The sequence below is a fragment of the Nannobrachium achirus genome (assembly GCF_963921795.1).
Source record: "Nannobrachium achirus genome assembly, chromosome: 10".
In the NCBI taxonomy this organism is placed as follows: domain Eukaryota; kingdom Metazoa; phylum Chordata; class Actinopteri; order Myctophiformes; family Myctophidae; genus Nannobrachium; species Nannobrachium achirus.
The window spans coordinates 40,695,758-40,716,852 of NC_137819.1; the positions used below are offsets into that span (position 1 = coordinate 40,695,758).

The 21,095-nt window shown below is 42.8% G+C and overlaps 1 protein-coding gene across 2 annotated transcripts; it reads right to left on the reverse strand.

The window, feature by feature from the left end:
* Positions 1-1,652: 1,652 nt before the first annotated feature.
* LOC308293346 (uncharacterized protein) lies at positions 1,653-20,484 on the reverse strand. 2 transcript variants are annotated; one of them, XM_080735813.1, is made up of 10 exons: positions 20,454-20,484; positions 18,140-18,247; positions 16,178-16,333; positions 15,839-15,967; positions 13,983-14,103; positions 11,169-11,344; positions 9,496-10,900; positions 6,236-6,382; positions 5,184-5,354; positions 1,653-4,388 (listed from the first exon to the last, which is right to left on the reverse strand). In XM_080735813.1, the coding sequence occupies exons 2-10, from the start codon at positions 18,206-18,208 to the stop codon at positions 3,790-3,792; spliced, it is 2,973 nt and encodes a 990-aa protein (XP_080591939.1). In that variant the 5' UTR covers positions 18,209-18,247; positions 20,454-20,484; the 3' UTR covers positions 1,653-3,789. The 2 variants fall into 2 exon arrangements, with proteins under 2 accessions (XP_080591939.1, XP_080591940.1); XM_080735814.1 differs by lacking the exon at positions 1,653-4,388 and having other exon boundaries at positions 5,289-5,399.
* Between the last annotated feature and the right edge of the window lie 611 nt (positions 20,485-21,095).

The window sequence follows — 21,095 nt, forward strand, 5'->3', positions numbered from 1 at the left end:
TGAGCGCAACGTTTGGCATGGATAGGGGCAAGGTGCCGGAGATAAGAGTCTGCAAAATGCAACCTGATGGTGGTGCTAGAAGAGGGGCATGTGAGAAATCAGGTGCAGAGGTTGTGGTTTGCCAGCCAAGGAGTGTGTGCAAAGATTCGCATGGATAGGGGCAACGGTGGCAGAGATATGAGTAGGGGCAAAAGTGTGACGTGAACGTGACGGACAGAGGCAGACTGACTGACACACAGCCGGTGGAGGTTTTCATAGTAACCGCGACCTGACGGTCACAATGACACTTGAACAGCAGAACACAGCTCGATGACTGTCTGTGGGGAAATACTCACAGAAATCAATGTCACCAGTGTTGAATCATCATTTTATTTCTCACACATTTACCACAGTTAACACATCCTCAACTTTGAATGCACAATAAAATATATATATTTTTTAAATCTCATACAGTATAAAATTATAGTGACGCCAACTATGATTTAAAAAGAAAAGGAAAAAAAAGCCATCTATCTGTACTATAATTGGTCACTTCCATTTAGTTTTTCCCAATCAAGATTGACCTTTATTGATAAAGTGAAAACACAACGATTTGTTAATTACCGGTACATTTCTCTGAACGGCTTTGAACGGACCGAGCAAACAAACAAAAACACAAAGGCTGTCGACAAGTCAACACTATGCACACATGGAGAGGTGACCTCCTGTTTGAAAGGGGAAAACATTGAATACAAAGAATATGCTGCAACTACCATAACATGGTAACAATAGTTTTTTCAAATAGATCAATTTAGAAGAACTGACATTTTGACCAGGGTCTCACAAAACATGGGGCGAAATCAAACCCAGTCTTTGTAGTTGAGTTTTATCTTCACCACATAGTCATAAATGTACAGTACATTGTGCATTACCTTGTCAAAAGTATTTGTTGAAAATGTCTCTTGTTCATATCATGTCAACTGTCTCTCACACACACAAACGTGCTCGTATTACTATAGCTGTGAGGACCATTTCAGGGAGGTAATTTTAATATAATAGCCAATGTACAAGCTCCCAGTGTGTTGTTCTGCGGTACATTGTGAGCTTGTAGATCCATTTTTAGTGCGCCACACCGACATGCAACTACAGTAAGTAGTAATCAGGCATGAGTCTAACATCTAAATACCTAACCTGAATATTTTCCTAATCGTTTATTTATTTAACCATGAAAAGATGTCCATTTCTCAAATTCTACTATATTAGTGGGGACATTTGGCCCTAATAAGTATAGTAATACAACCTGAATATTTTCCTAATCGTTTATTTATTTAACCATGAAAAGATGTCCATTTCTCAAATTCTACTATATTAGTGGGGACATTTGGCCCTAATAAGTATAGTAATACAACCTGAATATTTTCCTAATCGTTTATTTATTTAACCATGAAAAGATGTCCATTTCTCAAATTCTACTATATTAGTGGGGACATTTGGCCCTAATAAGTATAGTAATACAAGCGCGCGCGCGCACACACACACACACACACACACACACACACACACACACACACACACACACACACACACACACACACACACACACACACACACACACACACACACACACACACACACACACACACACACACACACACACACACACACACACACACACACACACACACACACAAGTATCATCTCTGACAGCATGCACGTTGAAGAAAATGATATATTTTAATTGGGTTTTCATTCAGCTAACAGCTACAGTACGTCATAGTGTACTTCATCTCTAACGACACTGGACAAAGATGTAATAAATATAGGGGGAATGAATACAAAAAAAACGTACGAACCAAACAAGGAAGATAAAAAGCCACGATTGGTTATCGAGTTGATGGACGATGCCATATTGGGAGAAACGGGTAGTTTGCCCCCCATGTGGATCTAGACCAATCAAATCTCAAGGAGAGCCTGTCACATGGTGACAAGCGCTTGCTACTACAGATCAATTGTGTAAAGCAGTGGTTCTCAACCCGTGGGTCAGGACCCCCCAGGGGTAAGGGTGGGGGGTCCCCAGTTCATGCTTTTTTTTTTTGTGTAAGTAGTAGTACTATGGTACCACACACTCTCAGGAGTTGACACACCTGTAGGCCTAAGCATCCATTTGTTTCCAAACTATCAATAATTTAGCTGGGGGCCTCCTGGAAACCCCTCAAGGACCCCAGACCCCACTTTGAGAACCACTGGTGTGAAGCAAACAAATTCCACAACAAGGAATGCAGTGTGAAGATTTCTGGTTTCAAACAGATTTTCCCCCAAATATTCCATACAAAAAATAATAAATTAAGATAATCAAGTAATCAATCAATAAATAGATCAATAAATAGTTACTCATGATTGTAACACTCTCATATATAGTTCTCAAGGTTTAACTGTGATAATATTCCCACTATTTACACAAAACACAACATATACCTCATGTGCACGTACAGTCACACCTCTCGCACATACAATACAGCTGCGAACACACACGTAATCTCGCAATCTTGTTTGTAATGTCGTTTTTAGATCAATACTGGAATCGCTGCAGAGAGATACAATAATTGTGTGTACGGTATGAGACCATGCGGCCTCCGTTATGGGCACTGTAACCAAATTCAACGACTTATATTAATATGTTTTAACAGCTAGCCTTGGAGAACCAGACTACATGTTTTCATTCTGGCCACCCAAATCAGGGACGTAAGTTTAACCAGGGAAAACCCATAAGAAAGTGGTTAACTATTAGAAAAGAAAACTAGCTCCAGTCTGGGTCCCCCAAGGCCGGCAGATGAGAAGCATTGCTTTTATATCAAGGGCAGATATCGGCAAAAACAATTATGCTTTCTTTGCTTCGTGAAAAAAAGTTCATGCCAACTGCCATCACAGATAGTAGCAAGCCCCCTCATTTATAACAAGCATGAAATATGCTGAAACCAATGGCGCAGTGGTGTTGCCCAATAGCCATTGGCTGAAGCCTATGGCCAATAGCCAATGGTTGCCATTCAGGCAACGCAGTTTGTCCATGACTGTCCATTGTTGTTATGTCCACGGCGCATTGCAGGCCGGTGCAGTGGAACAAACAACAGTATAACAGCTAGTTGCAAATAACCGCCCGCAGTCTTCTCGTTATGTATGTATGTATGTACGTACAATATCGGCACATACAAAATGGTCTCTTAAAAAAGGAGTTGTTCACTCAAATTACTTATTTTATGTCAATTACACAGCCCATGAACACTTGAATTCACAGAGATTTTAGTTTTTGTCGCATTTCTGAGCCAATAATTTGATGACCGCGGCGGAGACTCAAAGGAGACACTGCAAAAGTCTCCTACCAGAGACTCTGCCGGTCATAAAATGACTGGCTCAGTTAAGCGACAAAAACAATGCAAAAAAAGTATTTTATTGGGGTGAACTATACTCCTTTAATACGGAGTGGCTCTGGACAGTGACAAAATGATCTCTTATTTCTTTCACTTGGGGAACCAAATCGAACTGGACTAAATTTAAGTTCAGTTAAATGGCTTTTTAGTTCCCAACAGAAGTGAAGGAAGTGAAGCCATTTTGTTTCTGTAATTAACTATTTTATATATATTGGCTCTGGCTGTATACATTTAAACCAGTTGTGCATTAACATTATTGTGGACGGGTCTCGATATAATTTGATGCAAGCAGTGGAGCTGGCTTGTTTCGTGCGTTTGGAAAAACAAAACAAAGAAAAAACACTTGATTTGTTTGATTGACAGGAGAGATTTACATGTCAAGTTGTCAAAGGAGGAACGGATTGGTGTCATTTATGGGTGTGGTCTCACCTAACCCACTGGCCAGGAACATCTGGGGCTGCAATGGAACCCCCCCTCCCGTCTGTGGAATGGAACCTCCCCCGGCAGTGAATCCTGCTCGGGGACCTCCTCCAGTGGCACCGGGATGCACCACTCCAGCCCCCATGAAGGGGGAGGCCCCCTGAGATGCCATCAGAGGATTTCCCCCCGGCGCGAAGTTGGCCTGTACCATTGGAGCCCCCATGTAGCTGCTGGACGGGGCAATATTAACTTCCATCGAAGGAATTCCCCCCATGGCTGCCGCGGGCTGTATCATACCGCCTCCAAAGAAGGGCGGATAAATACTACTAGGAGGTCCCGATGTAGGCATAACGTGGCCAGTGGGAGATGCTCCCATGGAACGAGAAGGTAGCTGAAATGGGGAAGTCCCCAGGTTGGCATGGGGCAGCCCACCTGAGGAGGACGAGGTGGGGACATAACCAAAAGGACTCGAGTGCAGGGCTGATGGCGCCCCACTAAAGGACACGCCTGAAGTAGGCATGGTTCGACCCAAGAACGGGCCGCCACCGACTGTGCCCTTAACACCTGGGAAAAAGTATAAATTGGAACAGCGACAGAATCGGAATTGGAGAGGATTGGGGAGAGGGGGGATTGAGGGAGGGGTATAAAGTACAAAGCATTCCAATAAGAGAAAAATGAAGTGGAGCAGAGCAGAGACAGAGGGAAGAGAAGAGTTACAACTTGAAGCTCAAATGGGATTAATGTACACTAGCTTATCTACCTATACAGGGCAGTTACAATAGCTCACTGATGCTAACAACTCATACATATACATATATATAACAACCACAGCTACGCACAACAGTGGGGACACAGGGAAAAGACTACACAGAAACACTTGTCACAGCTAGCTTCTCATACAAACCTTTTGCTCAATATATATTATATAACATTATATTTGTACTCTCTCTTCCCTTCTTTCTCTTCTCTCTCGTAAGCTTTATGGAATTCAGACCCACCAGGGCTGACTAGGTTGAATATGCATTTAAAACCCATTAGAATCGCCTGGGTTTCAGGGATCTCCCCAAAGAGATTCTTCCATTGTTGAGTCAGTTCAAAGTTCAAACAAAACCCTGCTCAAACTGCAAAAAAAAAAACTATTTGGGTTTATAAGTTAAATACATTTGTCCCCTCCGTTATAATTGGATGTTGTGGCTGATGGCATACACCACATGCAAAAAAAAAAGAAAAAAGAAAAGGGCGCCTAAATTTGTCCCAAACTATGATCATCAAAACACAAATGGCGCTCAAATGCTGGTCCCCAGGGGCCTACTGGATGTGAAGATGCGGGGTTTACAGTCGCGCTCTACCTCTCCTTACCGGGGCTTGGCGTAAGTGGGAGGTATGCGAGTGTGCTGGTGAGGGGGGGTTGTTTGGGCTGAGGGTCCGAGGAGAGGAGAGAGTCCAGGTTGACGAGCGACGCTCCGACCGAGCCCAGGAAGGCCGCCGTCTTCCGGGCCAACTCCCCCTCCTGTGCTGCTTGCTTATTATCTGCAATGACATAAAGGTCCAATTCTCTGCTCTAAAAGGTGTTTTCTAGCGGTTTGCAGGTGACGGGTGGTGGGCAGGTTTCAGGGTGGGACACACGGGGTCAGGGAGGGTAAAGAGAAGAGAACAGAGCAGGAAGACAAGAGTTAATTGATTAAAGTCGTTAAACGAGAGGCGATTGATGGATGGAAGGAAGATGGGAGTGAAACCAAGGTGGTGGATTGGAGAGGTGGCATGTGAGCTGGTAAGCTGTAGTAGAAGCGTGCTCTCTCTCTCTCATACACACACATACAAGAGTGCACCAGAAAACGTGCATACATGTGTGCACGCAACATTCACCCTAGTGTTTGGCTTTGAAAAGATTTATGCCTGCCATGTATTCATCACAAGCAGCATGCGACACGTACTCAGTCAGAATAAAGGTCCTTACACACCAGGATCCAAAATATGTCTGAATATTTCACATCAAACTATTCATCTGGTAATTCATCCAGTAAAATCAACCTAGTTTCATATTAAACAGTTGCTGTCTCCGTTGACGTTGTGTGTGGATGTGCTATGGTACCAAGAGCAGTTTAAAAGTCATACATAAATAAAAAGCTCCCCAAGTGTGTAAGGACTGTAAAAGTGAATCTGTAACTCTATTGTTATTGGCTCTAGATTATTGAATTAATGGGTAGTTAATATGAATATGAATTAAACAGAAACATCAAAAACAAGTGGATTACTCATAAAGCAGAGCACAGCACAGCAGATCAGAAGAGCATAATACAGATTATAGGTCTAATTTTGTTGACCAATAGATGAATGATAGGGTGGATGGATAGATTTGGATAGATGAACAAACTGAAATGCCCAGACAGAATTATACAGAAGAGACTCACCTGTGCCGTTGCTCGGTGCGTCGCTTGGCGTGCCCCAGGGGTCACCGCTGGTGGTCTTAGAGGCCCCGTCTCCAAACGGGTCATCAGAGGGGTCTGTGGGCGGGGCAGGGGAACCCCACGCATCGTCGCTGTTGGCTGCCGTGGGAGCTACAACACATGAGAGAGAAGAACATGTTTTATGGCTCAAAGTAAGTAGGCTAAGCATTTCTGACTAATCAAGTATTCAATCAATCAATCAATCAATCAATCAATCGATAGATTACATTTAAAATAAAACCTGCATTAATAACCATATAACATTACTATCACTAAGACCTGGAAATAATATTTAGAGCAGGGGTCTGCAATGCAAGTACATTTGGCCTCGGGCCAATTCTTTTCTAAGCCATTAGATGGCAGGCTAGAACGCAATCAAAGTCTAATTTAGGAAAATAAATGTACAATACAATAAAAGTTAGTGTAATAAAGATGGGTGTTGTCTGTGGTATAACTACTGATAAATGGTGGCGTAATCTAATGTCATAGGTTCAGTTTCAAATGCCTATGTATTCATTTTGTGCAGGCAGCCAGACACCATCCTTGAATGTGGCACTTAGAGGATATTTCCTAGTTAAACATTTTCTGTCATGGGGCGCCCGCTGGCCTAGTGGTCCAGGCGCATACCACATACTAGGCTATGATGCCTGCTGGCGTCGCCGGTTTGATTCCCGATCCGGACGACCTTTGCCACATGTCATTCCCCATCTCTCTCCCCATTTCCTGTCAGTCTACTATCCTTTCAAATAAAGGCATAAAAAAGATCCAAAACAAATCTTAAAACATTTTCTGTCATGCTTCTTTTCAAACAAGAGCTGCTTCATACTTCATACAAGGTCTCTTCTTAGAACAGAGAGAAACAATGTATTGTTAAAGGCATGTGAAACACAGTTTTCTTTTTTCAACATGTACCGCCTTGGTAGCACTTTACAATAATGACCTGTTATAAATCATTTATAAACATTTATAAGCAGTTTATAGATGAGTTATAAACATGAACAAACTGTTTATTGACATTTGTAAATGTTTAACTAAACATTTATAACTGTTTTTAAACATCATTTACATGTTATTAGTAAGGTATTAGTAAGTAGTAAACTAATCATGAATAAACCATTTATATACATTTGTAAATGCTTACTAAATCGTTTACAACTAATGCTAAAATTCACATAATGTGTAGTTAGGAATGCATTTACAAATGTCTGTTAAGGTGACCTCCATGTGTTGTTCATGTTTAATATACGCTTTGTAGATGTTATCAAGAGCCCTAATGTAAAGTGAAGACTATTCATTGCGACCATCAGGTTGCAAGTTACTATGAAAACCTCCCCCGGCTGTCTGTCAGTCCCTCCGTCAGTCTGTCCGTCACGTCATGTCACATCACGTCACATCACACTTTTGGCCCTACTCTTATCTCTGGCACCGTTTCCCCTATCCATGCCAAACTTGCCAAACTGCTAAACATGAACAAACATGGAGGCCACATTAACAGACATTTGTAAATAATGAATAGTCTTCACTTTACATTAGGGCTCTTGATAACATCTACTAATGATTTATAGATATTTAAGGAATGTTTTACAAAGCATAACCATGAACAAACAAGGAGGCCACATTAACAGACAGATATAAATAACCAGTAAGGAGATAAGCAACCTCATGGTGGCGCTAGAAGAGGGGCATGTGAGAAATCAGGGGTGGAGGTTGTGGTTTGGCAGCCAAGGAGTGTGTGCAAAGTTTGGCATGGATAGGGGCAACGGTTCCAGAGATAAGAGTAGGGCCAAAAGTGTGGCGTGACGTGACGTGACGTGACGGACATCCGGTGGAGGTTTGTATAGTAACTTGCAACCTCTCGGTCGCAATGAATAGTCTTCACTTTACATTAGGGCTCTTGATAACATCTACAAAGCGTATACCGGTATTAAACATGAACAACACATGGAGGTCACCTTAACAGACATTTGTAAATGCATTCCTACCTACACATTATGTGAATTTTAGCATTGGTTATAAATGATTTAGTAAGCATTTACAAATGTATATAAATGGTTTATTCATGATTAGTTTACTACTTACTAATACCTTACTAATAACATGTAAATGATGTTTAAAACAGTTATAAATGTTTAGTTAAACATTTACAAATGTCAATAAACAGTTTGTTCATGTTTATTACTCATCTATAAACTGCTTATAAATGTTTATAAATGATTTATAACAGGTCATTATTGTAAAGTGCTACCAAAGCGTTTCATCCAAATGAGTTAACGTTGACAGTGAAAACAGAACATTAAAAGAAGAATGCAAAGAGAACTACAGCATGTGTTCATCCTACCGTTTATCTGGCCCGGTAAACAAATTCTGGGCTAGATATTATCGCTGATGGGGCGGGCCAGTTCTGGCTCACGGGCCGCCCTGTTGCTTACCACAGATTTTGAGACATACGTAACATGATAGATAAGATTCATAAAAGACAGATGCATGCAAGTTAGATACCTTAACCCATTCAGAACGGGTACACATTATTGTGTATCATTATTTTATGCTTTAACTATTGAAAAATAGCAGATATACAAGCTCACAGCGTGCTTGTAGATCTGCTATTTTTGAAGAATCGTGAAAATTAGAATTTTGACCCGATTCTATTAGTGTCTTTTGAATCCTTCTAAGACTTTTTGAAAACCCCATGTTTCTATGTCAGCAATCTGGCCAGCCATCGTCAAAGAAAAGGTCCTTTTCACTTAAATGGAGCTCAGTTAGTCTGTTCTTGAGAGACTACTATGTCAGTGGTGCTCAAACTTTTTCATGTGAAGGACCCCCAAAATGATATGTATTTGGCCACAGACCCCCGTCTCAAAATATATAGTTCCAGGGACCCCCCAGAAGCAAAATTTTCAATTCAAAGATTTGCACACATTTTCACGACTTTTTCAAAAATAGCAGATCTACAAGCTCGCAGCAACGGCACTCGGTGCCGCGCTGTGAGCTTGTATATCTGCTATTTTTCACTGGTTAAAGCATTCAATAATTCTATCCCAAGGGGGAAATTAAGGGGGAAATTCAGTCCCCCCTTACACAAAAAGACAACAAAAATACTGGTTATTTCTGTAGCCAAACTATATCATTTTCTAACTCACTTTCATTACGTTTGCTGTCCAGCCAACCCTCATTACGTGCACCTGTGCTTCTCCTCTAACCATCTCGGTTGCTGTGACTCTTACCTGTTGCACCCCACGGGTCGCCGTCTGGTTTGGATGCGTCCCCAAACGGGTCGCCGCCGGCAGGGGAGCTGGCTCCCCAGGGATCTCCCTGTGCCTTCGTCCCCGACGGCGCTCCCCAGGCGTCAGAGTCAGCGGGAGGCGAGCTGACTGGGTCACCCCACGCGCCTAAATCGTCTTTTGACAAAGAGGCGGCCATGGAAGCGCTGAACGGGTCGGAGGAAGCGTCTTTGGGCGGACTGGACGGTGCTGCGAAGGGATCTTCCTTGGGCGACGTGGTCGTCAGTGGTGGTGCACCGAACGGGTCGTCTTGGGGGGCGTTTGACGGTGAGGAGAAAGGGTCTTTTTTAGGTGGCGTTGTGGGTGCAGCGAATGGGTCTTCTTTAGGTGGTGTCGTGGGTGCATTGAAGGGGTCTTCTTTAGGTGGCGTCGTGGCCGCTGCAAAAGGATCTTCTTTAGGTGGTTTTGTAGGTGCAGCGAACGGGTCCTCTTTAGGCGGTGTCGTAGGTGCTGCGAACGGGTCTTCTTTAGGCGGTGTCGTAGGTGCAGCGAACGGGTCTTCTTTAGGTGGTGTTGTAGGTGCTGCAAATGGATCTTCTTTGGGTGGTGTTGATGCTGGTGCAGTAAATGGATCAGCATTGTCGGCTGGTGCGGTGAAGGGGTCATTTTTTGTTGTATTGAATGGGTCGTTCTTTGAAGCACTGAACGGATCATCTTTAGGGGTGTTAAATGGATCATCTTTAGGGGTGTTAAATGGATCATCTTTAGGGGTGTTAAATGGATCATTTTTAGGGGTGTTAAATGGATCATCTTTAGGCGTATTAAATGGATCATCTTTAGGCGTATTAAACGGATCATCTTTAGGTGTGTTGAATGGATCATCCTTTGGCGTATTAAATGGATCATCTTTAGGTGTATTATTGAATGGATCATCCTTTGGCGTATTAAACGGGTCAACTTTTGGTGCATTGAAGGGGTCATCCTTGCCTTTTGGGGCAGCAAATGGATCCTCCTTGGCTGGTGCGGCAAACGGGTCAGCGCCATCTGTGGATGCATCGAACGTGTGTGTCTTAGGTGCGCCGAAAGGATCAGAGTCATTTTCCGGCGCAAACGGGTCGCCTCCGTCCTTCGGCGCACTAAACGGATCAGGTTCGTCCTTTGGCGCAGCAAAGGGATCTTCTCCATTTTTCTGAGCCGGTGCGAAAGGATCTTCCTCCGCTTTGGCCGGAGCTCCCCAGGGATCGCCGCTGACTTTCTTTGAGGGTTTGACTGGTGCACCCCAGGCATCGGCGGCCTCCGGCTCTGTTGTCTCTTCCTCTTCTATGGACGTTCCTCCCCAAGCTGATGCTGGTTTGGGCCCTTGTTTACCAGCATCCTCCCACAACAGCTCTTCCTCACTCAGCTTGGCCTACAGAGATAAAGGACACAAGAGAAAACTTATGTGTACGTGGATGTTCATGAATTTTGTTGATAATTCAACTAATTGGTTGCTTTCAGCCGACTGATCAGGTATAATGACATTTTTACACATTTTCTAAACATATCAAGGTGGAGCTCTAAATCTGCCCTTTCGCTTGCAGCAGAAGTCATAATTTTGCAATTATGCTAATAGACTTGCTTTCTTTAACAACACCCCTCTTATAAATCAATTTAAAAGGTCTTTCAATAGTGCTCACCCTTCTCTCTGTCTCTTTCTTCTCGTGCTCCTGCCTGAGGCGCTCTTGTTTGCGAGCCTCAAAGGAAGCCGTTATTTCAGCCACTGAGGGGATGTTGTCCAGCGAGGGGAGACCTGTGGCTCCAGGGGCGTAGACAGGCTTGTAGTTGGGGTCTTTCTGGGGGTCGGTGGATGAAGCTGAGTGAAAGAGAAGAGGACCATGAGAAGAGATGACTGCGTGATTTTAAATATGCCAACGAATGAGAATACCAACGAGGAGGACGACGCACTGGTACAGGTATTTTTGGCAGGCTTTAAATAGCAGTTCACTCAGACAACTATTGGACTGAATTCAACACATCTATTGGCCATAACTATGTTTGAACATACTTTAGATATCTATTCAACACATGTATTGGGCATAACTATGTTTGAACATACTTTAGATAAGCATAGGTTTAGCATCAAAGCTCTGTCTCTACCTACTACCTGAACAGCAAGAATACAGTCACTAACCCCCCCCCCCCCCCCTTCCTATCTTTTATTGAATGTTCTACAAATATTTTTCATTGAGTTTTTTGTGACACCGTTTAAAGTTTAAAGTTTCTGCCATGTACAGTGTGTCCTACTTGTGCGCCAGCAGAGCGTTCCTTGTTATTTATATCAGGTCGCAATTGTTGACCAGGAATGCTGGGCCCTCCCTCATTGGCTGTTGATGGTGAATGCTGGTCCCTGACTGGCTACGGGCTTAAACACAGATACGTCACAGATACGCGACAGATACACCGAACAGAGTACTTGGGTACTCTGCTGGCGCAAGTAATTTAAAGGGCTGTTTATTTCACGAATGAGGCCAAACCGAGGTGATACGACAGCCATGGCATTCATGGCCTAGATTGAAATTCCTGCCACAGCCACGAGTGCATAAGAGGCAGGTTGGCACCTCAACAGAGTGCAGTCTAGTTTTATTTTATTTCAGACTATGTATTAAAAGTTCAATTCATAATTTCGGTGGATTTAAAATCATTGTTTTATCTGATGGCCTTGCGGCCCTGGCGTTTGGCCTTTGTGCCTTTAACCCATAAAGATCTGAGGCCAATTCTACAAATCGTCTTCCTATGAATACAGTTTTCTGAAAATGAATAGCCAAAGTATAAAATGACACCGATGCTTTCCTGGTTCTTAGTGGGTTAAAAAGTGGTAACTCCAAAAGACAGACTTGTCTTGTCAAAGACATAGTTTACGAAACTATTTGGATCTAAAAAAAAATACCTTTATTATGCTATTTTATGCTACTCTCTTAGTGGTGTTGGGGGGGTCTTAAACAGTATAAGACGGGCTTATAGTTTCAAGGGAGTGATTGCAATAGAGATTCAAGTAACACGCACCAAGAGATCACCATGGCTGGATATGTGTAGAGAACCACACTGATGTCAATCTGTTCGACTATAGCGATTAGAAATCATTCAGACCTTAAAATAAACTAGAAAGGCGCAATTCTGGGAAATTGCAGGTGCGGTTGCACTGACACGAGTCGCGAGGAATCCACTGGGAACTGAATTTCGTTATTATCCTTTATATTATATATTGTGATGTCATGTGAAGCATGACAACAGTGTGTGAAGCATGACCAAAAGCTTCACTTTCTTTAGTGCAAAGGTTAACAAAAAGCAGGTTCACTGCAATATGATGTTCATCATTTTAATGATGTAATTGGCTGTCTATCTATTGACCAGCTCTGCAAGCTGGTAAAAACACCAAAAACATTACAAGTAAAAAAAGAATGAAAACTTAAAATAAAGGTGTTTTTAAGCTAGTAATCTAAAACAAATATCAGCAAAAGCGGTGGCTGAAATAACCGAGGTTTGAGCAACAGAGGTTCGAGACCCTGGGGTCAAGAAGCAGGTTCACGCAGCGTTCAGATTCCGTACTTCTGAAACTCCCATTCCCTGTTGTCTAGCGGACACACGTGTCTGGTCTTCAACCAGCGGGAGATGCAGTGGAAGTGGAAGGCGTGATTGCAGACACCCCAGGCGACCTTGCACTCCTCAGTCGCGCTACTGGTGCCTTGAACGGCCTGGCACTCTATGCAGGGATCCATGATGTGATTGCGGCAGATGGCACAGTTGTCCACCACGATGTCCCAGGACCACAACGCCACAGCGTTCCACTTCTTCACTTCAAAAGGTTTCTTGCTAGCTCTGCTGCTGCTGCTGCTGCTGCTGCTGTTTTTGTCATTTGTTGTGCTAACATCCATACGTAGCTGTGTTGCACTTCTGAAAATAACTTCTCCCCACTATAGTGGATTTACACAACAAACCTGTGATGCCATACAAACGATAATAATGATCCTGTCTCACCTCGGTCCCTTTTAAACAAACCTTCCACGTCATCACATAAAACGTCAGACTTGCCTAAAAGGAGTTCAGAAATATCAGTAATGGCAACTGGGGCAGGGGTGAAATTGTTCCAACTAATTGATTAAAATCTCCATTTTGGGCATGTCGTTATAGGCTATTATATGCATTAATTACTATAAATAACACTTTGGTGGTTATTCAATTCTTTGATATGTGAATTTTCTATTGATTTTATATCAAATGACATCAGGGATCTCCATATATGGCCATAAACGGGATGAGGGACAGACAAGCTCATATAGATCTGCCATTGAAAAAAAATAACACTTTAATCTTGTAACACAAATCTTGTATGAGGGTTCATGGCACAAAATCTTTGGGTGGGGGTCTGCGGTCAAATACATACACATACTCTGGGGGACTTTGAAATGAAAAGGTTTGAGAACCACTGGGCCTCAGATGCTTTAATGTCTCACCAGCAGCATTCTTTGAGGTCTTCTCTCTGGTCTTGACGGCAAAGTCTCTCTCCTGTTTCAGCTTCTCCTCGTCCTCCATGAGAACAAGGACGACCTTGGCCTTTTCTCTCACATTTGAACCCTGTGGATTGAAGATGCATCAGCTTATTAGACCAGGGGTCTTGAACGTTTTCAGGCCAAGCACCGCTTAGCTGAGAGAGAGATGAAGCAGGGACTCCCTATACATATTGTATAAATGTGTGATGCAGATTTTCATCGATTTCATTGACACAGTAGATTCATAGACTTGTTTGACAGCACTGTCATCAGTCTATGTTGGATTCATGTTAATGTGTATTTTCAGACATTTAAGCACTTTATATTTTGTAAACTTGACCTTTCACTATGCAATTGGTCTGCTCTTTTTTTACTTCTACACCAAACCTATTTGCCAAAAATAGCCGATCTACAAGCTCTCAAAGCCTTTTTGGCAAAAGCTATCCTCGGAATAAGGATGCAAGGGTTCAAGTTGTTAATCTAAAAGAATGATCCTATCACACAAGGATTTGGCAGCCCCCCTGTAGTCACTCTAAGGACCTCCTGTTGAAGACCCCTGTATTAGATGTGTCAGAATCAAATGTAGCAGTGTAATCGATCACTATGAAAAGCACCACTTGCATGAACCAGTGCCTGCAGGAGACAGGCTTGCATTATAGGTCCTCTCATCAGAACATTTAAGTCCCAGTGGCTAAAGCACTGACCACATCAAAACATCCAGGATGCTCAAAATCTGTGTTGCATGTCACCTCAACTTCCTTTGCACTCCAAATGCCCCAAATTAATTCACAATATCTTTGTTTGACTGTCTGGTGCTGTGTCCCATATGACCCAGGGTGTGAAGGGTTTCAGAGGTCTAAAAAATCACACCAAGTGTGAAGTGAGCGGTGCCTTTTATGAGTTCATTTCGATAAACTTCCCACGAAGCTTGGCCAATGCCAAGCTCTGTGGGACGGACATACCTTACATACACACAAAGCCAGATGTAAGATCGGTTAGCATCGCTCAAAAAATAGCCTATGGCTTAATGGTTAAGGAGAATATGGTACCACGAATAGGCACTAATGCTCTAAGCCTGACAGCGAGTCACAGGTTCCATTCCCGATCCCAACAACCTTTGCTGCATCATTCTCATCTATACTATCCAACTAGAAAGGTTCAATTCTGGGAAATTGCAAGTGTGGTTTCACTGATGCCAGTGGCAAGGAATCCACTGGGAACTGAATTTCGTCTCACCATTTATATTATATGTTGTGATGTCAAGTGAAGCATGACCAATCATGTCTGATTGGACATTATATCGTCCAGGATATTCAGTCAAAACGGGAGCAGGGCAGAGTGGGGTACAACGTCAGCGATCTGCTGAGATTGGACCTACAGACCTTCTCCTGGAAGAAGGTTGAGCCCAGCAACATGCATTCTTGTTCTTTCGTTTTATTTTCAATATTACCGTATATGTGACGAAATCTATTACAGGGACCGCCATCTTGCGGCTGCCCATTCAGGAAAGGAGAAAAAGTCCCCAAATATATATTATTTTTATCTAAAAAGAGGCAATAGCCCAGTCAGACTCTTAGATATTAAATCTTAAATCGACATGTACATATGAAATAAATGCATAAACATGTAGCCAATCTATAAGGTTAGATAGAGTCAGCAACGGCTAGCATTTCTAACAACATCCTCAGTTTACATCCAAAAATGTCTCCAAATCACAGTAAAGAAAATGTGAGAAGCCTGAGATTCATGTAAGACGACTAAATAAGCTTATCAGCAGTGTGCTGCTGTAACAGTATCACCAGGAAGTCAGCAATCGTCACCTGATCTTTGCCATCCTTCTCCACATAGCGGAACTCTGTGAGAGCTTTGACGATGTAGACGTTGTCCGTCATCTTCAGCAGCACCCGGTCATCACCCGTCTTCAGCAGGTACTCCAGCAGGGTCAGTGACTGAGGAAGAAATACAGAAAACGCCCAACAATAATGAACCAAAAATATGGTTATCAAATATTTTACATTTCACTTAAATTATACACTATTCCTATTCAAAAATAATACACAGATTCTATATTCTACACCAAAGGAAGTGTGTGTGTGTGTGTGTGTGTGTGTGTGTGTGTGTGTGTGTGTGTGTGTGTAAGGTTTGGGAACCACTCCGACCTTGTGGATGTGTCTCCAGTTCTTGTCGTCTTTCAGGCGTTTCCAGAGCATGGTCATGATCTCGTTACAGGCCACCACGTTGTAGGTCAGGTCTGAGATGTCCGCCATCTGAGAGCTGGACGGACCCCAGGGGTCATTGGACGTAGCCTCCCTCACCTGAAAGAACAAGAAAAGAGAAGGAAAATAAAACAGTTGAGTGAAATCGATTAGCAAGTGTAACCTAAAATAAGTAATCTGCACTAATAACACAAACGGGGAAGATAGGGTGGTAATATTACAGTAGAAACAAAAAAGAGGAAATGTTACAGTGTGACATATCCATTAGATCAGTGTCAAAGCTGGCTCCAGGAACACTCAGTGTTCTGTTAGGGGGTTCTAAATTGACCTGTACTATGGTTCAATTTGTACACTGCCAGAGTTAACTTGTAAATATGAATGTACAAGTTGGAGAACCACTGCATTAAGAACCACTGCAATAATATTGCTCAGACCTGGTAGAGATGCATAACCAATAGAAGATTGAAAGGGTGAAATCGAGTTGCAACACAGCCGGGTTTATGTCATCCGTATTTATTTTCTTCACTGGCAGTAAGCCGAGCAGGACAGGAGACAGTGAAGGAGAGGCAAATATGGACACAGGAATAAGTCTGAGCCAGCAAAGCCGAGTATTAGGCCGAGTATCTACTGCTACTGTATGTCCTTGGAGCTGTAAACTTGACGCTGCATTTTCATATTCTGCGGCAATAAAGGAATTTGAATGAACAATGTTATGGAAATGTAGGCGCTGTGTCCACTGGGGCTTTTTTTCTCTACCCGGCAAAAAAAGACGGGCGAACAATTCCAGGCACCTGCGGCCCAAGAAGAAAATATTTTAGCGCTCTGCAGTCACTGCATGCACTTGTGAGAGCAAGGCAAATGGCATCCGGGGCACTTCAAAATAAAGCGCAGTGAATAAATTACAAATAATTACGAAAATAATGGCACTACAAGTGTTAAAAACATGCGCTGCCCTCTGGAAAAAAAACATGTCGGTTGGTGTAGTTCTGGAGGCTGCTAGTCATAACTGTGGTGGTATCTATAGGCACAAGAGAAAGCAATGGAAAGCAGAAAGCCTGCAACGCTCCAGATTAATAAGTGTCACGGTCTTCCTCAGTGCTGCTGACTGAACACATTCATCGCCAGATATTCATTCATTCATTCTGCCTCTGCCAGGGTCTTTCATTGTTTTTGCCTTACCCACGGAATGCACGATGTGACCACAATGTAAACACGCGGCATTTGTAACATCCAGTGATCTTTTCTTCTTTCTCCCGGAAAAGAACATTTGTAACCACGACGATCCGTTCTTTATGGTCCGTTGAAAAAAAAAACTTGATTTGACAAAACCACAATCTGGGAGAATAATCCAAGATATAAATATATATTTTTTCTGAATTTCATAACATTGGTCTGGATGGAATGTGAAATGGACAGTTATTGTGTGCAGGCTGTTTTCTCACTTTCTATCTATAGCAGTGGTTTTCAACCTTTTTCATATCACGGTCCGTTATTTATTCGGCATTTGAGACACCATTTGATGAGATTCAGCCTCTCTGGCCCAAAACCTTTATTTTTATTGTTGTATAGGATGTTGTCTACAATTCCACTTGCTGTATAGATGTGGTACCATAGGACTAATAACGGGTCAAAATAACAATTCTTCCTGTAAATTAAGTAACGCAGGTGTTTAACAATAATTTAACAACTCTTGAGAGCAAAATGAAACGAAAAAATGTGTTTTCAATTTACGATCTCAAGAGTTAAAGATCTATAAGGGTCCATGTGGTTACCAACTCTCCATTATTTAGTGGGGACCACCTGGAACCCCCTCAAGGAGCATCGGACCACACTGGTTGAAAACCACTGACCTATAGGCACACCATTTGGATATTCTATGGCCCTCGCGAGACGGGCTCTCCTTACCTTGACCTCGGCCTCAGAGTAGTTCTGGACCAGGTTCTTCAGCTGTCTGCGTAGCATGGAGGACGTCATGGTGTCTGTGGGAGGACGCAGGGATCAAACCACCGGGACCTGATGGACAGTGTCGACAGGACAGAGGAGAAGTGCTTTTTCGTATATAGCTCTCTTGATTCAATAAATAAAATATGATACATTTAATTTAATACGGTGCTACCATTTTTAATGGTTAAAACCCTAACCCAGAGTTTTCTCTTTTCCCTTATCATGCTCTTACTCCTGATTTCTTCTCACGGAATACTACAAAAACGATAGAGCGGGGACAAAAAACAAAACACATTTCACACATTTCTTTACACCTGTGACAAATAAAGCTCTTGTTGCTAGAGTTTTCAACTTAGCAATGTTGTCACCTTCGTCTGCATGCAATTACAATATACAGCAGTGAATTTGTCATTGCCAATGCCAACATTAACTAACACCCTGACATTCCTTTTGGCTGTATAGCCTTTTTAGAGTGCTACCCCTAGATTGTTTTATAGTGTGTTGCCTAAATGCCTATAGCAACCATACTAATAATGCGTAAGGGTTAACACAAACAACTCCCCCCCTCTCCCTCTCTCTCTCTCACACACACACACACACACACACACACACACACACACACACACACACAGTCGGACTGTGCTGGGTGTGGTGGGGGTTAGCCGCAAATTGCAACACTAGATTTTTTTATACTCGGATGAATCTAGGGTTGCAATACCTCCCATAGGGATCCAATGCATGAAAACAGTTTTTTGCTATCTGATTGTATTAAACGACTTCAAACTCACCAATATTGTGGCTCTATGGAAAGCTTGGAATTTACTCTTGCTATCTGCAAAGTGTTTGTTTCTGAAAAATCCACCGTGGAATTGTTATGATTTTATTTTCTGTCAATAAAATCCGAGCAGCCATGTTTTTTTTCTAAGTCTTGAACTTAGGAAGCGCTCGTCTTCTATAACACCACGTCCCGCTGCCTCCTGCATTAGGCTATGTGACAGAACCAGCTGGTACACAGGACTGCTAAGTGACTTCCCACGAGCGCTTCCAAACTCCAGCACTTAGAAAAAATACGGTGGATTTTTCAGAAACAAACACTTTGCAGATAGCAAGAGTAAATTCCAAGCTTTCCATAGAGCCACAATATTGGTGAGTTTGAAGTCGTTTAATACAATCAGATAGCAAAAAACTGTTTTCATGCATTGGATCCCTATGGGAGGTATTGCAACCCTAGATTCATCCGAGTATAAAACAATCTAGTGTTGCAATTTGCGGCTAGGTGGGGGTGCTAAATGGACCCTTACAGATCTGTAACTCAGAGTTATGGGGGTCCTTGAAATTACAAGGTGTGAGAACCACCAGTCTAGCTGAATTACACGCTCATTCTGTTCTGTCTTCCCCCTGACTGACTGCATCAACCCCCCCCCACCCCCACCCCAGCACACAGCACAGCAGAAACCGGATCCTACAACTACAAGGATCAATCTGGTGCACATCACATCACACTGGCTGCTATTGAGTGACAAACACTCTGCAAAATCAGGGAGGCAGCTCGAAAACGAGGTTGTGATAACAAAAATATCATCAAACATTATGATGAGGCCAGCATGATGTCCATACGTTGCAGAAACGACAGTCTGTGTGAGACTGTGACAATCTGTCAGGCTTGCGACAGAACAAGTCAACCGTCATCTTCTACAGTACCTACACAGTAAAGCTTCCGTGTTAATACATTTAACCAAATGGACCCTTATTAACCAGCCATGTTTACCTCTAAAATGAAACACTGACGGGTCTACTACTCATTTAAAGACATAGCATTTGTTTTAAGTGTTAATACCTCCACTACCAGCCTGGTTTTACACTGGACTAGTGGCGAGCATTTCAGTCAGGGTCACTGCTGCTAGCTACGGTGCGACAGAGAATGAATGATCCTCGTTTTGACACACAAACTTAGCATTGCCCGTCAAAAAGCATCGTTATTATGATCTACACACACTGGGCTTTTATCAAGTGTCACGACTCCCCCTTTTCAGCACCTTGGACAGCGAACTGAAGATAGCTAACGGTTAGCATCTTCGCCAATAACGGCTAGTATTAGAAAGTGTTTGTTTTCAAGCCGAGCTGCCACCCAAAAGCGACCATTTAACAGCTGCGGGAATTGCTGTATTCATTTAAGGGGGGAACCATGCGGGCTTTGCTTAAACATTAGATAGAAAACACGGACGTCAATTCATGCAAAATAATGTAATTTCCAAGCGAAAATAAAAGCACTAACCCCTCTGACGCTGCCTTCAGGAATCGTCGAGGAGGAGGATCTATGCGAAGATGACTTCCGCTTCCGTAATATACGACATCTGCCAAGCCACGCCCCCAAACTTTAAATGGCTTTTAGAAACATTGTAGCTGCTTGGTGGGTTTCAAAACTTTCAGTGTTTCATTTCTTTAACCATTTAGTCTAGAGGTGATCTTTTTCTGTTCAAAAATAATATGAAAATATCTTGTGCCAGGATTGGCCCCCAGGTCAGACTTTGGACATCAGGGGTCTATGCAAGGCCCCTCGGATCCTTTTCCCACCCAAATCTCCCATCACCAAAACTGATGTACAAGCTCACAACATTGTGTTGTGACGTGTTGTGAGCTTGTAGATCTTCTATTTTCACTGAATGTTCGCCCCCAGCTCCAGCCCAGAATAGGGATTTGATTGATTGAATACTTAAACAGCGCAAGGAAGGAGCAGTCAGACATTAAGGCTAAAAGCCAAAAGATAACACGAAAAAGTCCCTCCCCAAAATTAGGCCTATTTGGCCACAGACACCCCCATCTCAAAATATTTTGTTCCAGGGACCCCCCTCATGACCGTAAGAACAAGGGTTACAATTGGCCAAAATGTGTTTCTCAGGAGGGAGGCTGGCTGGCA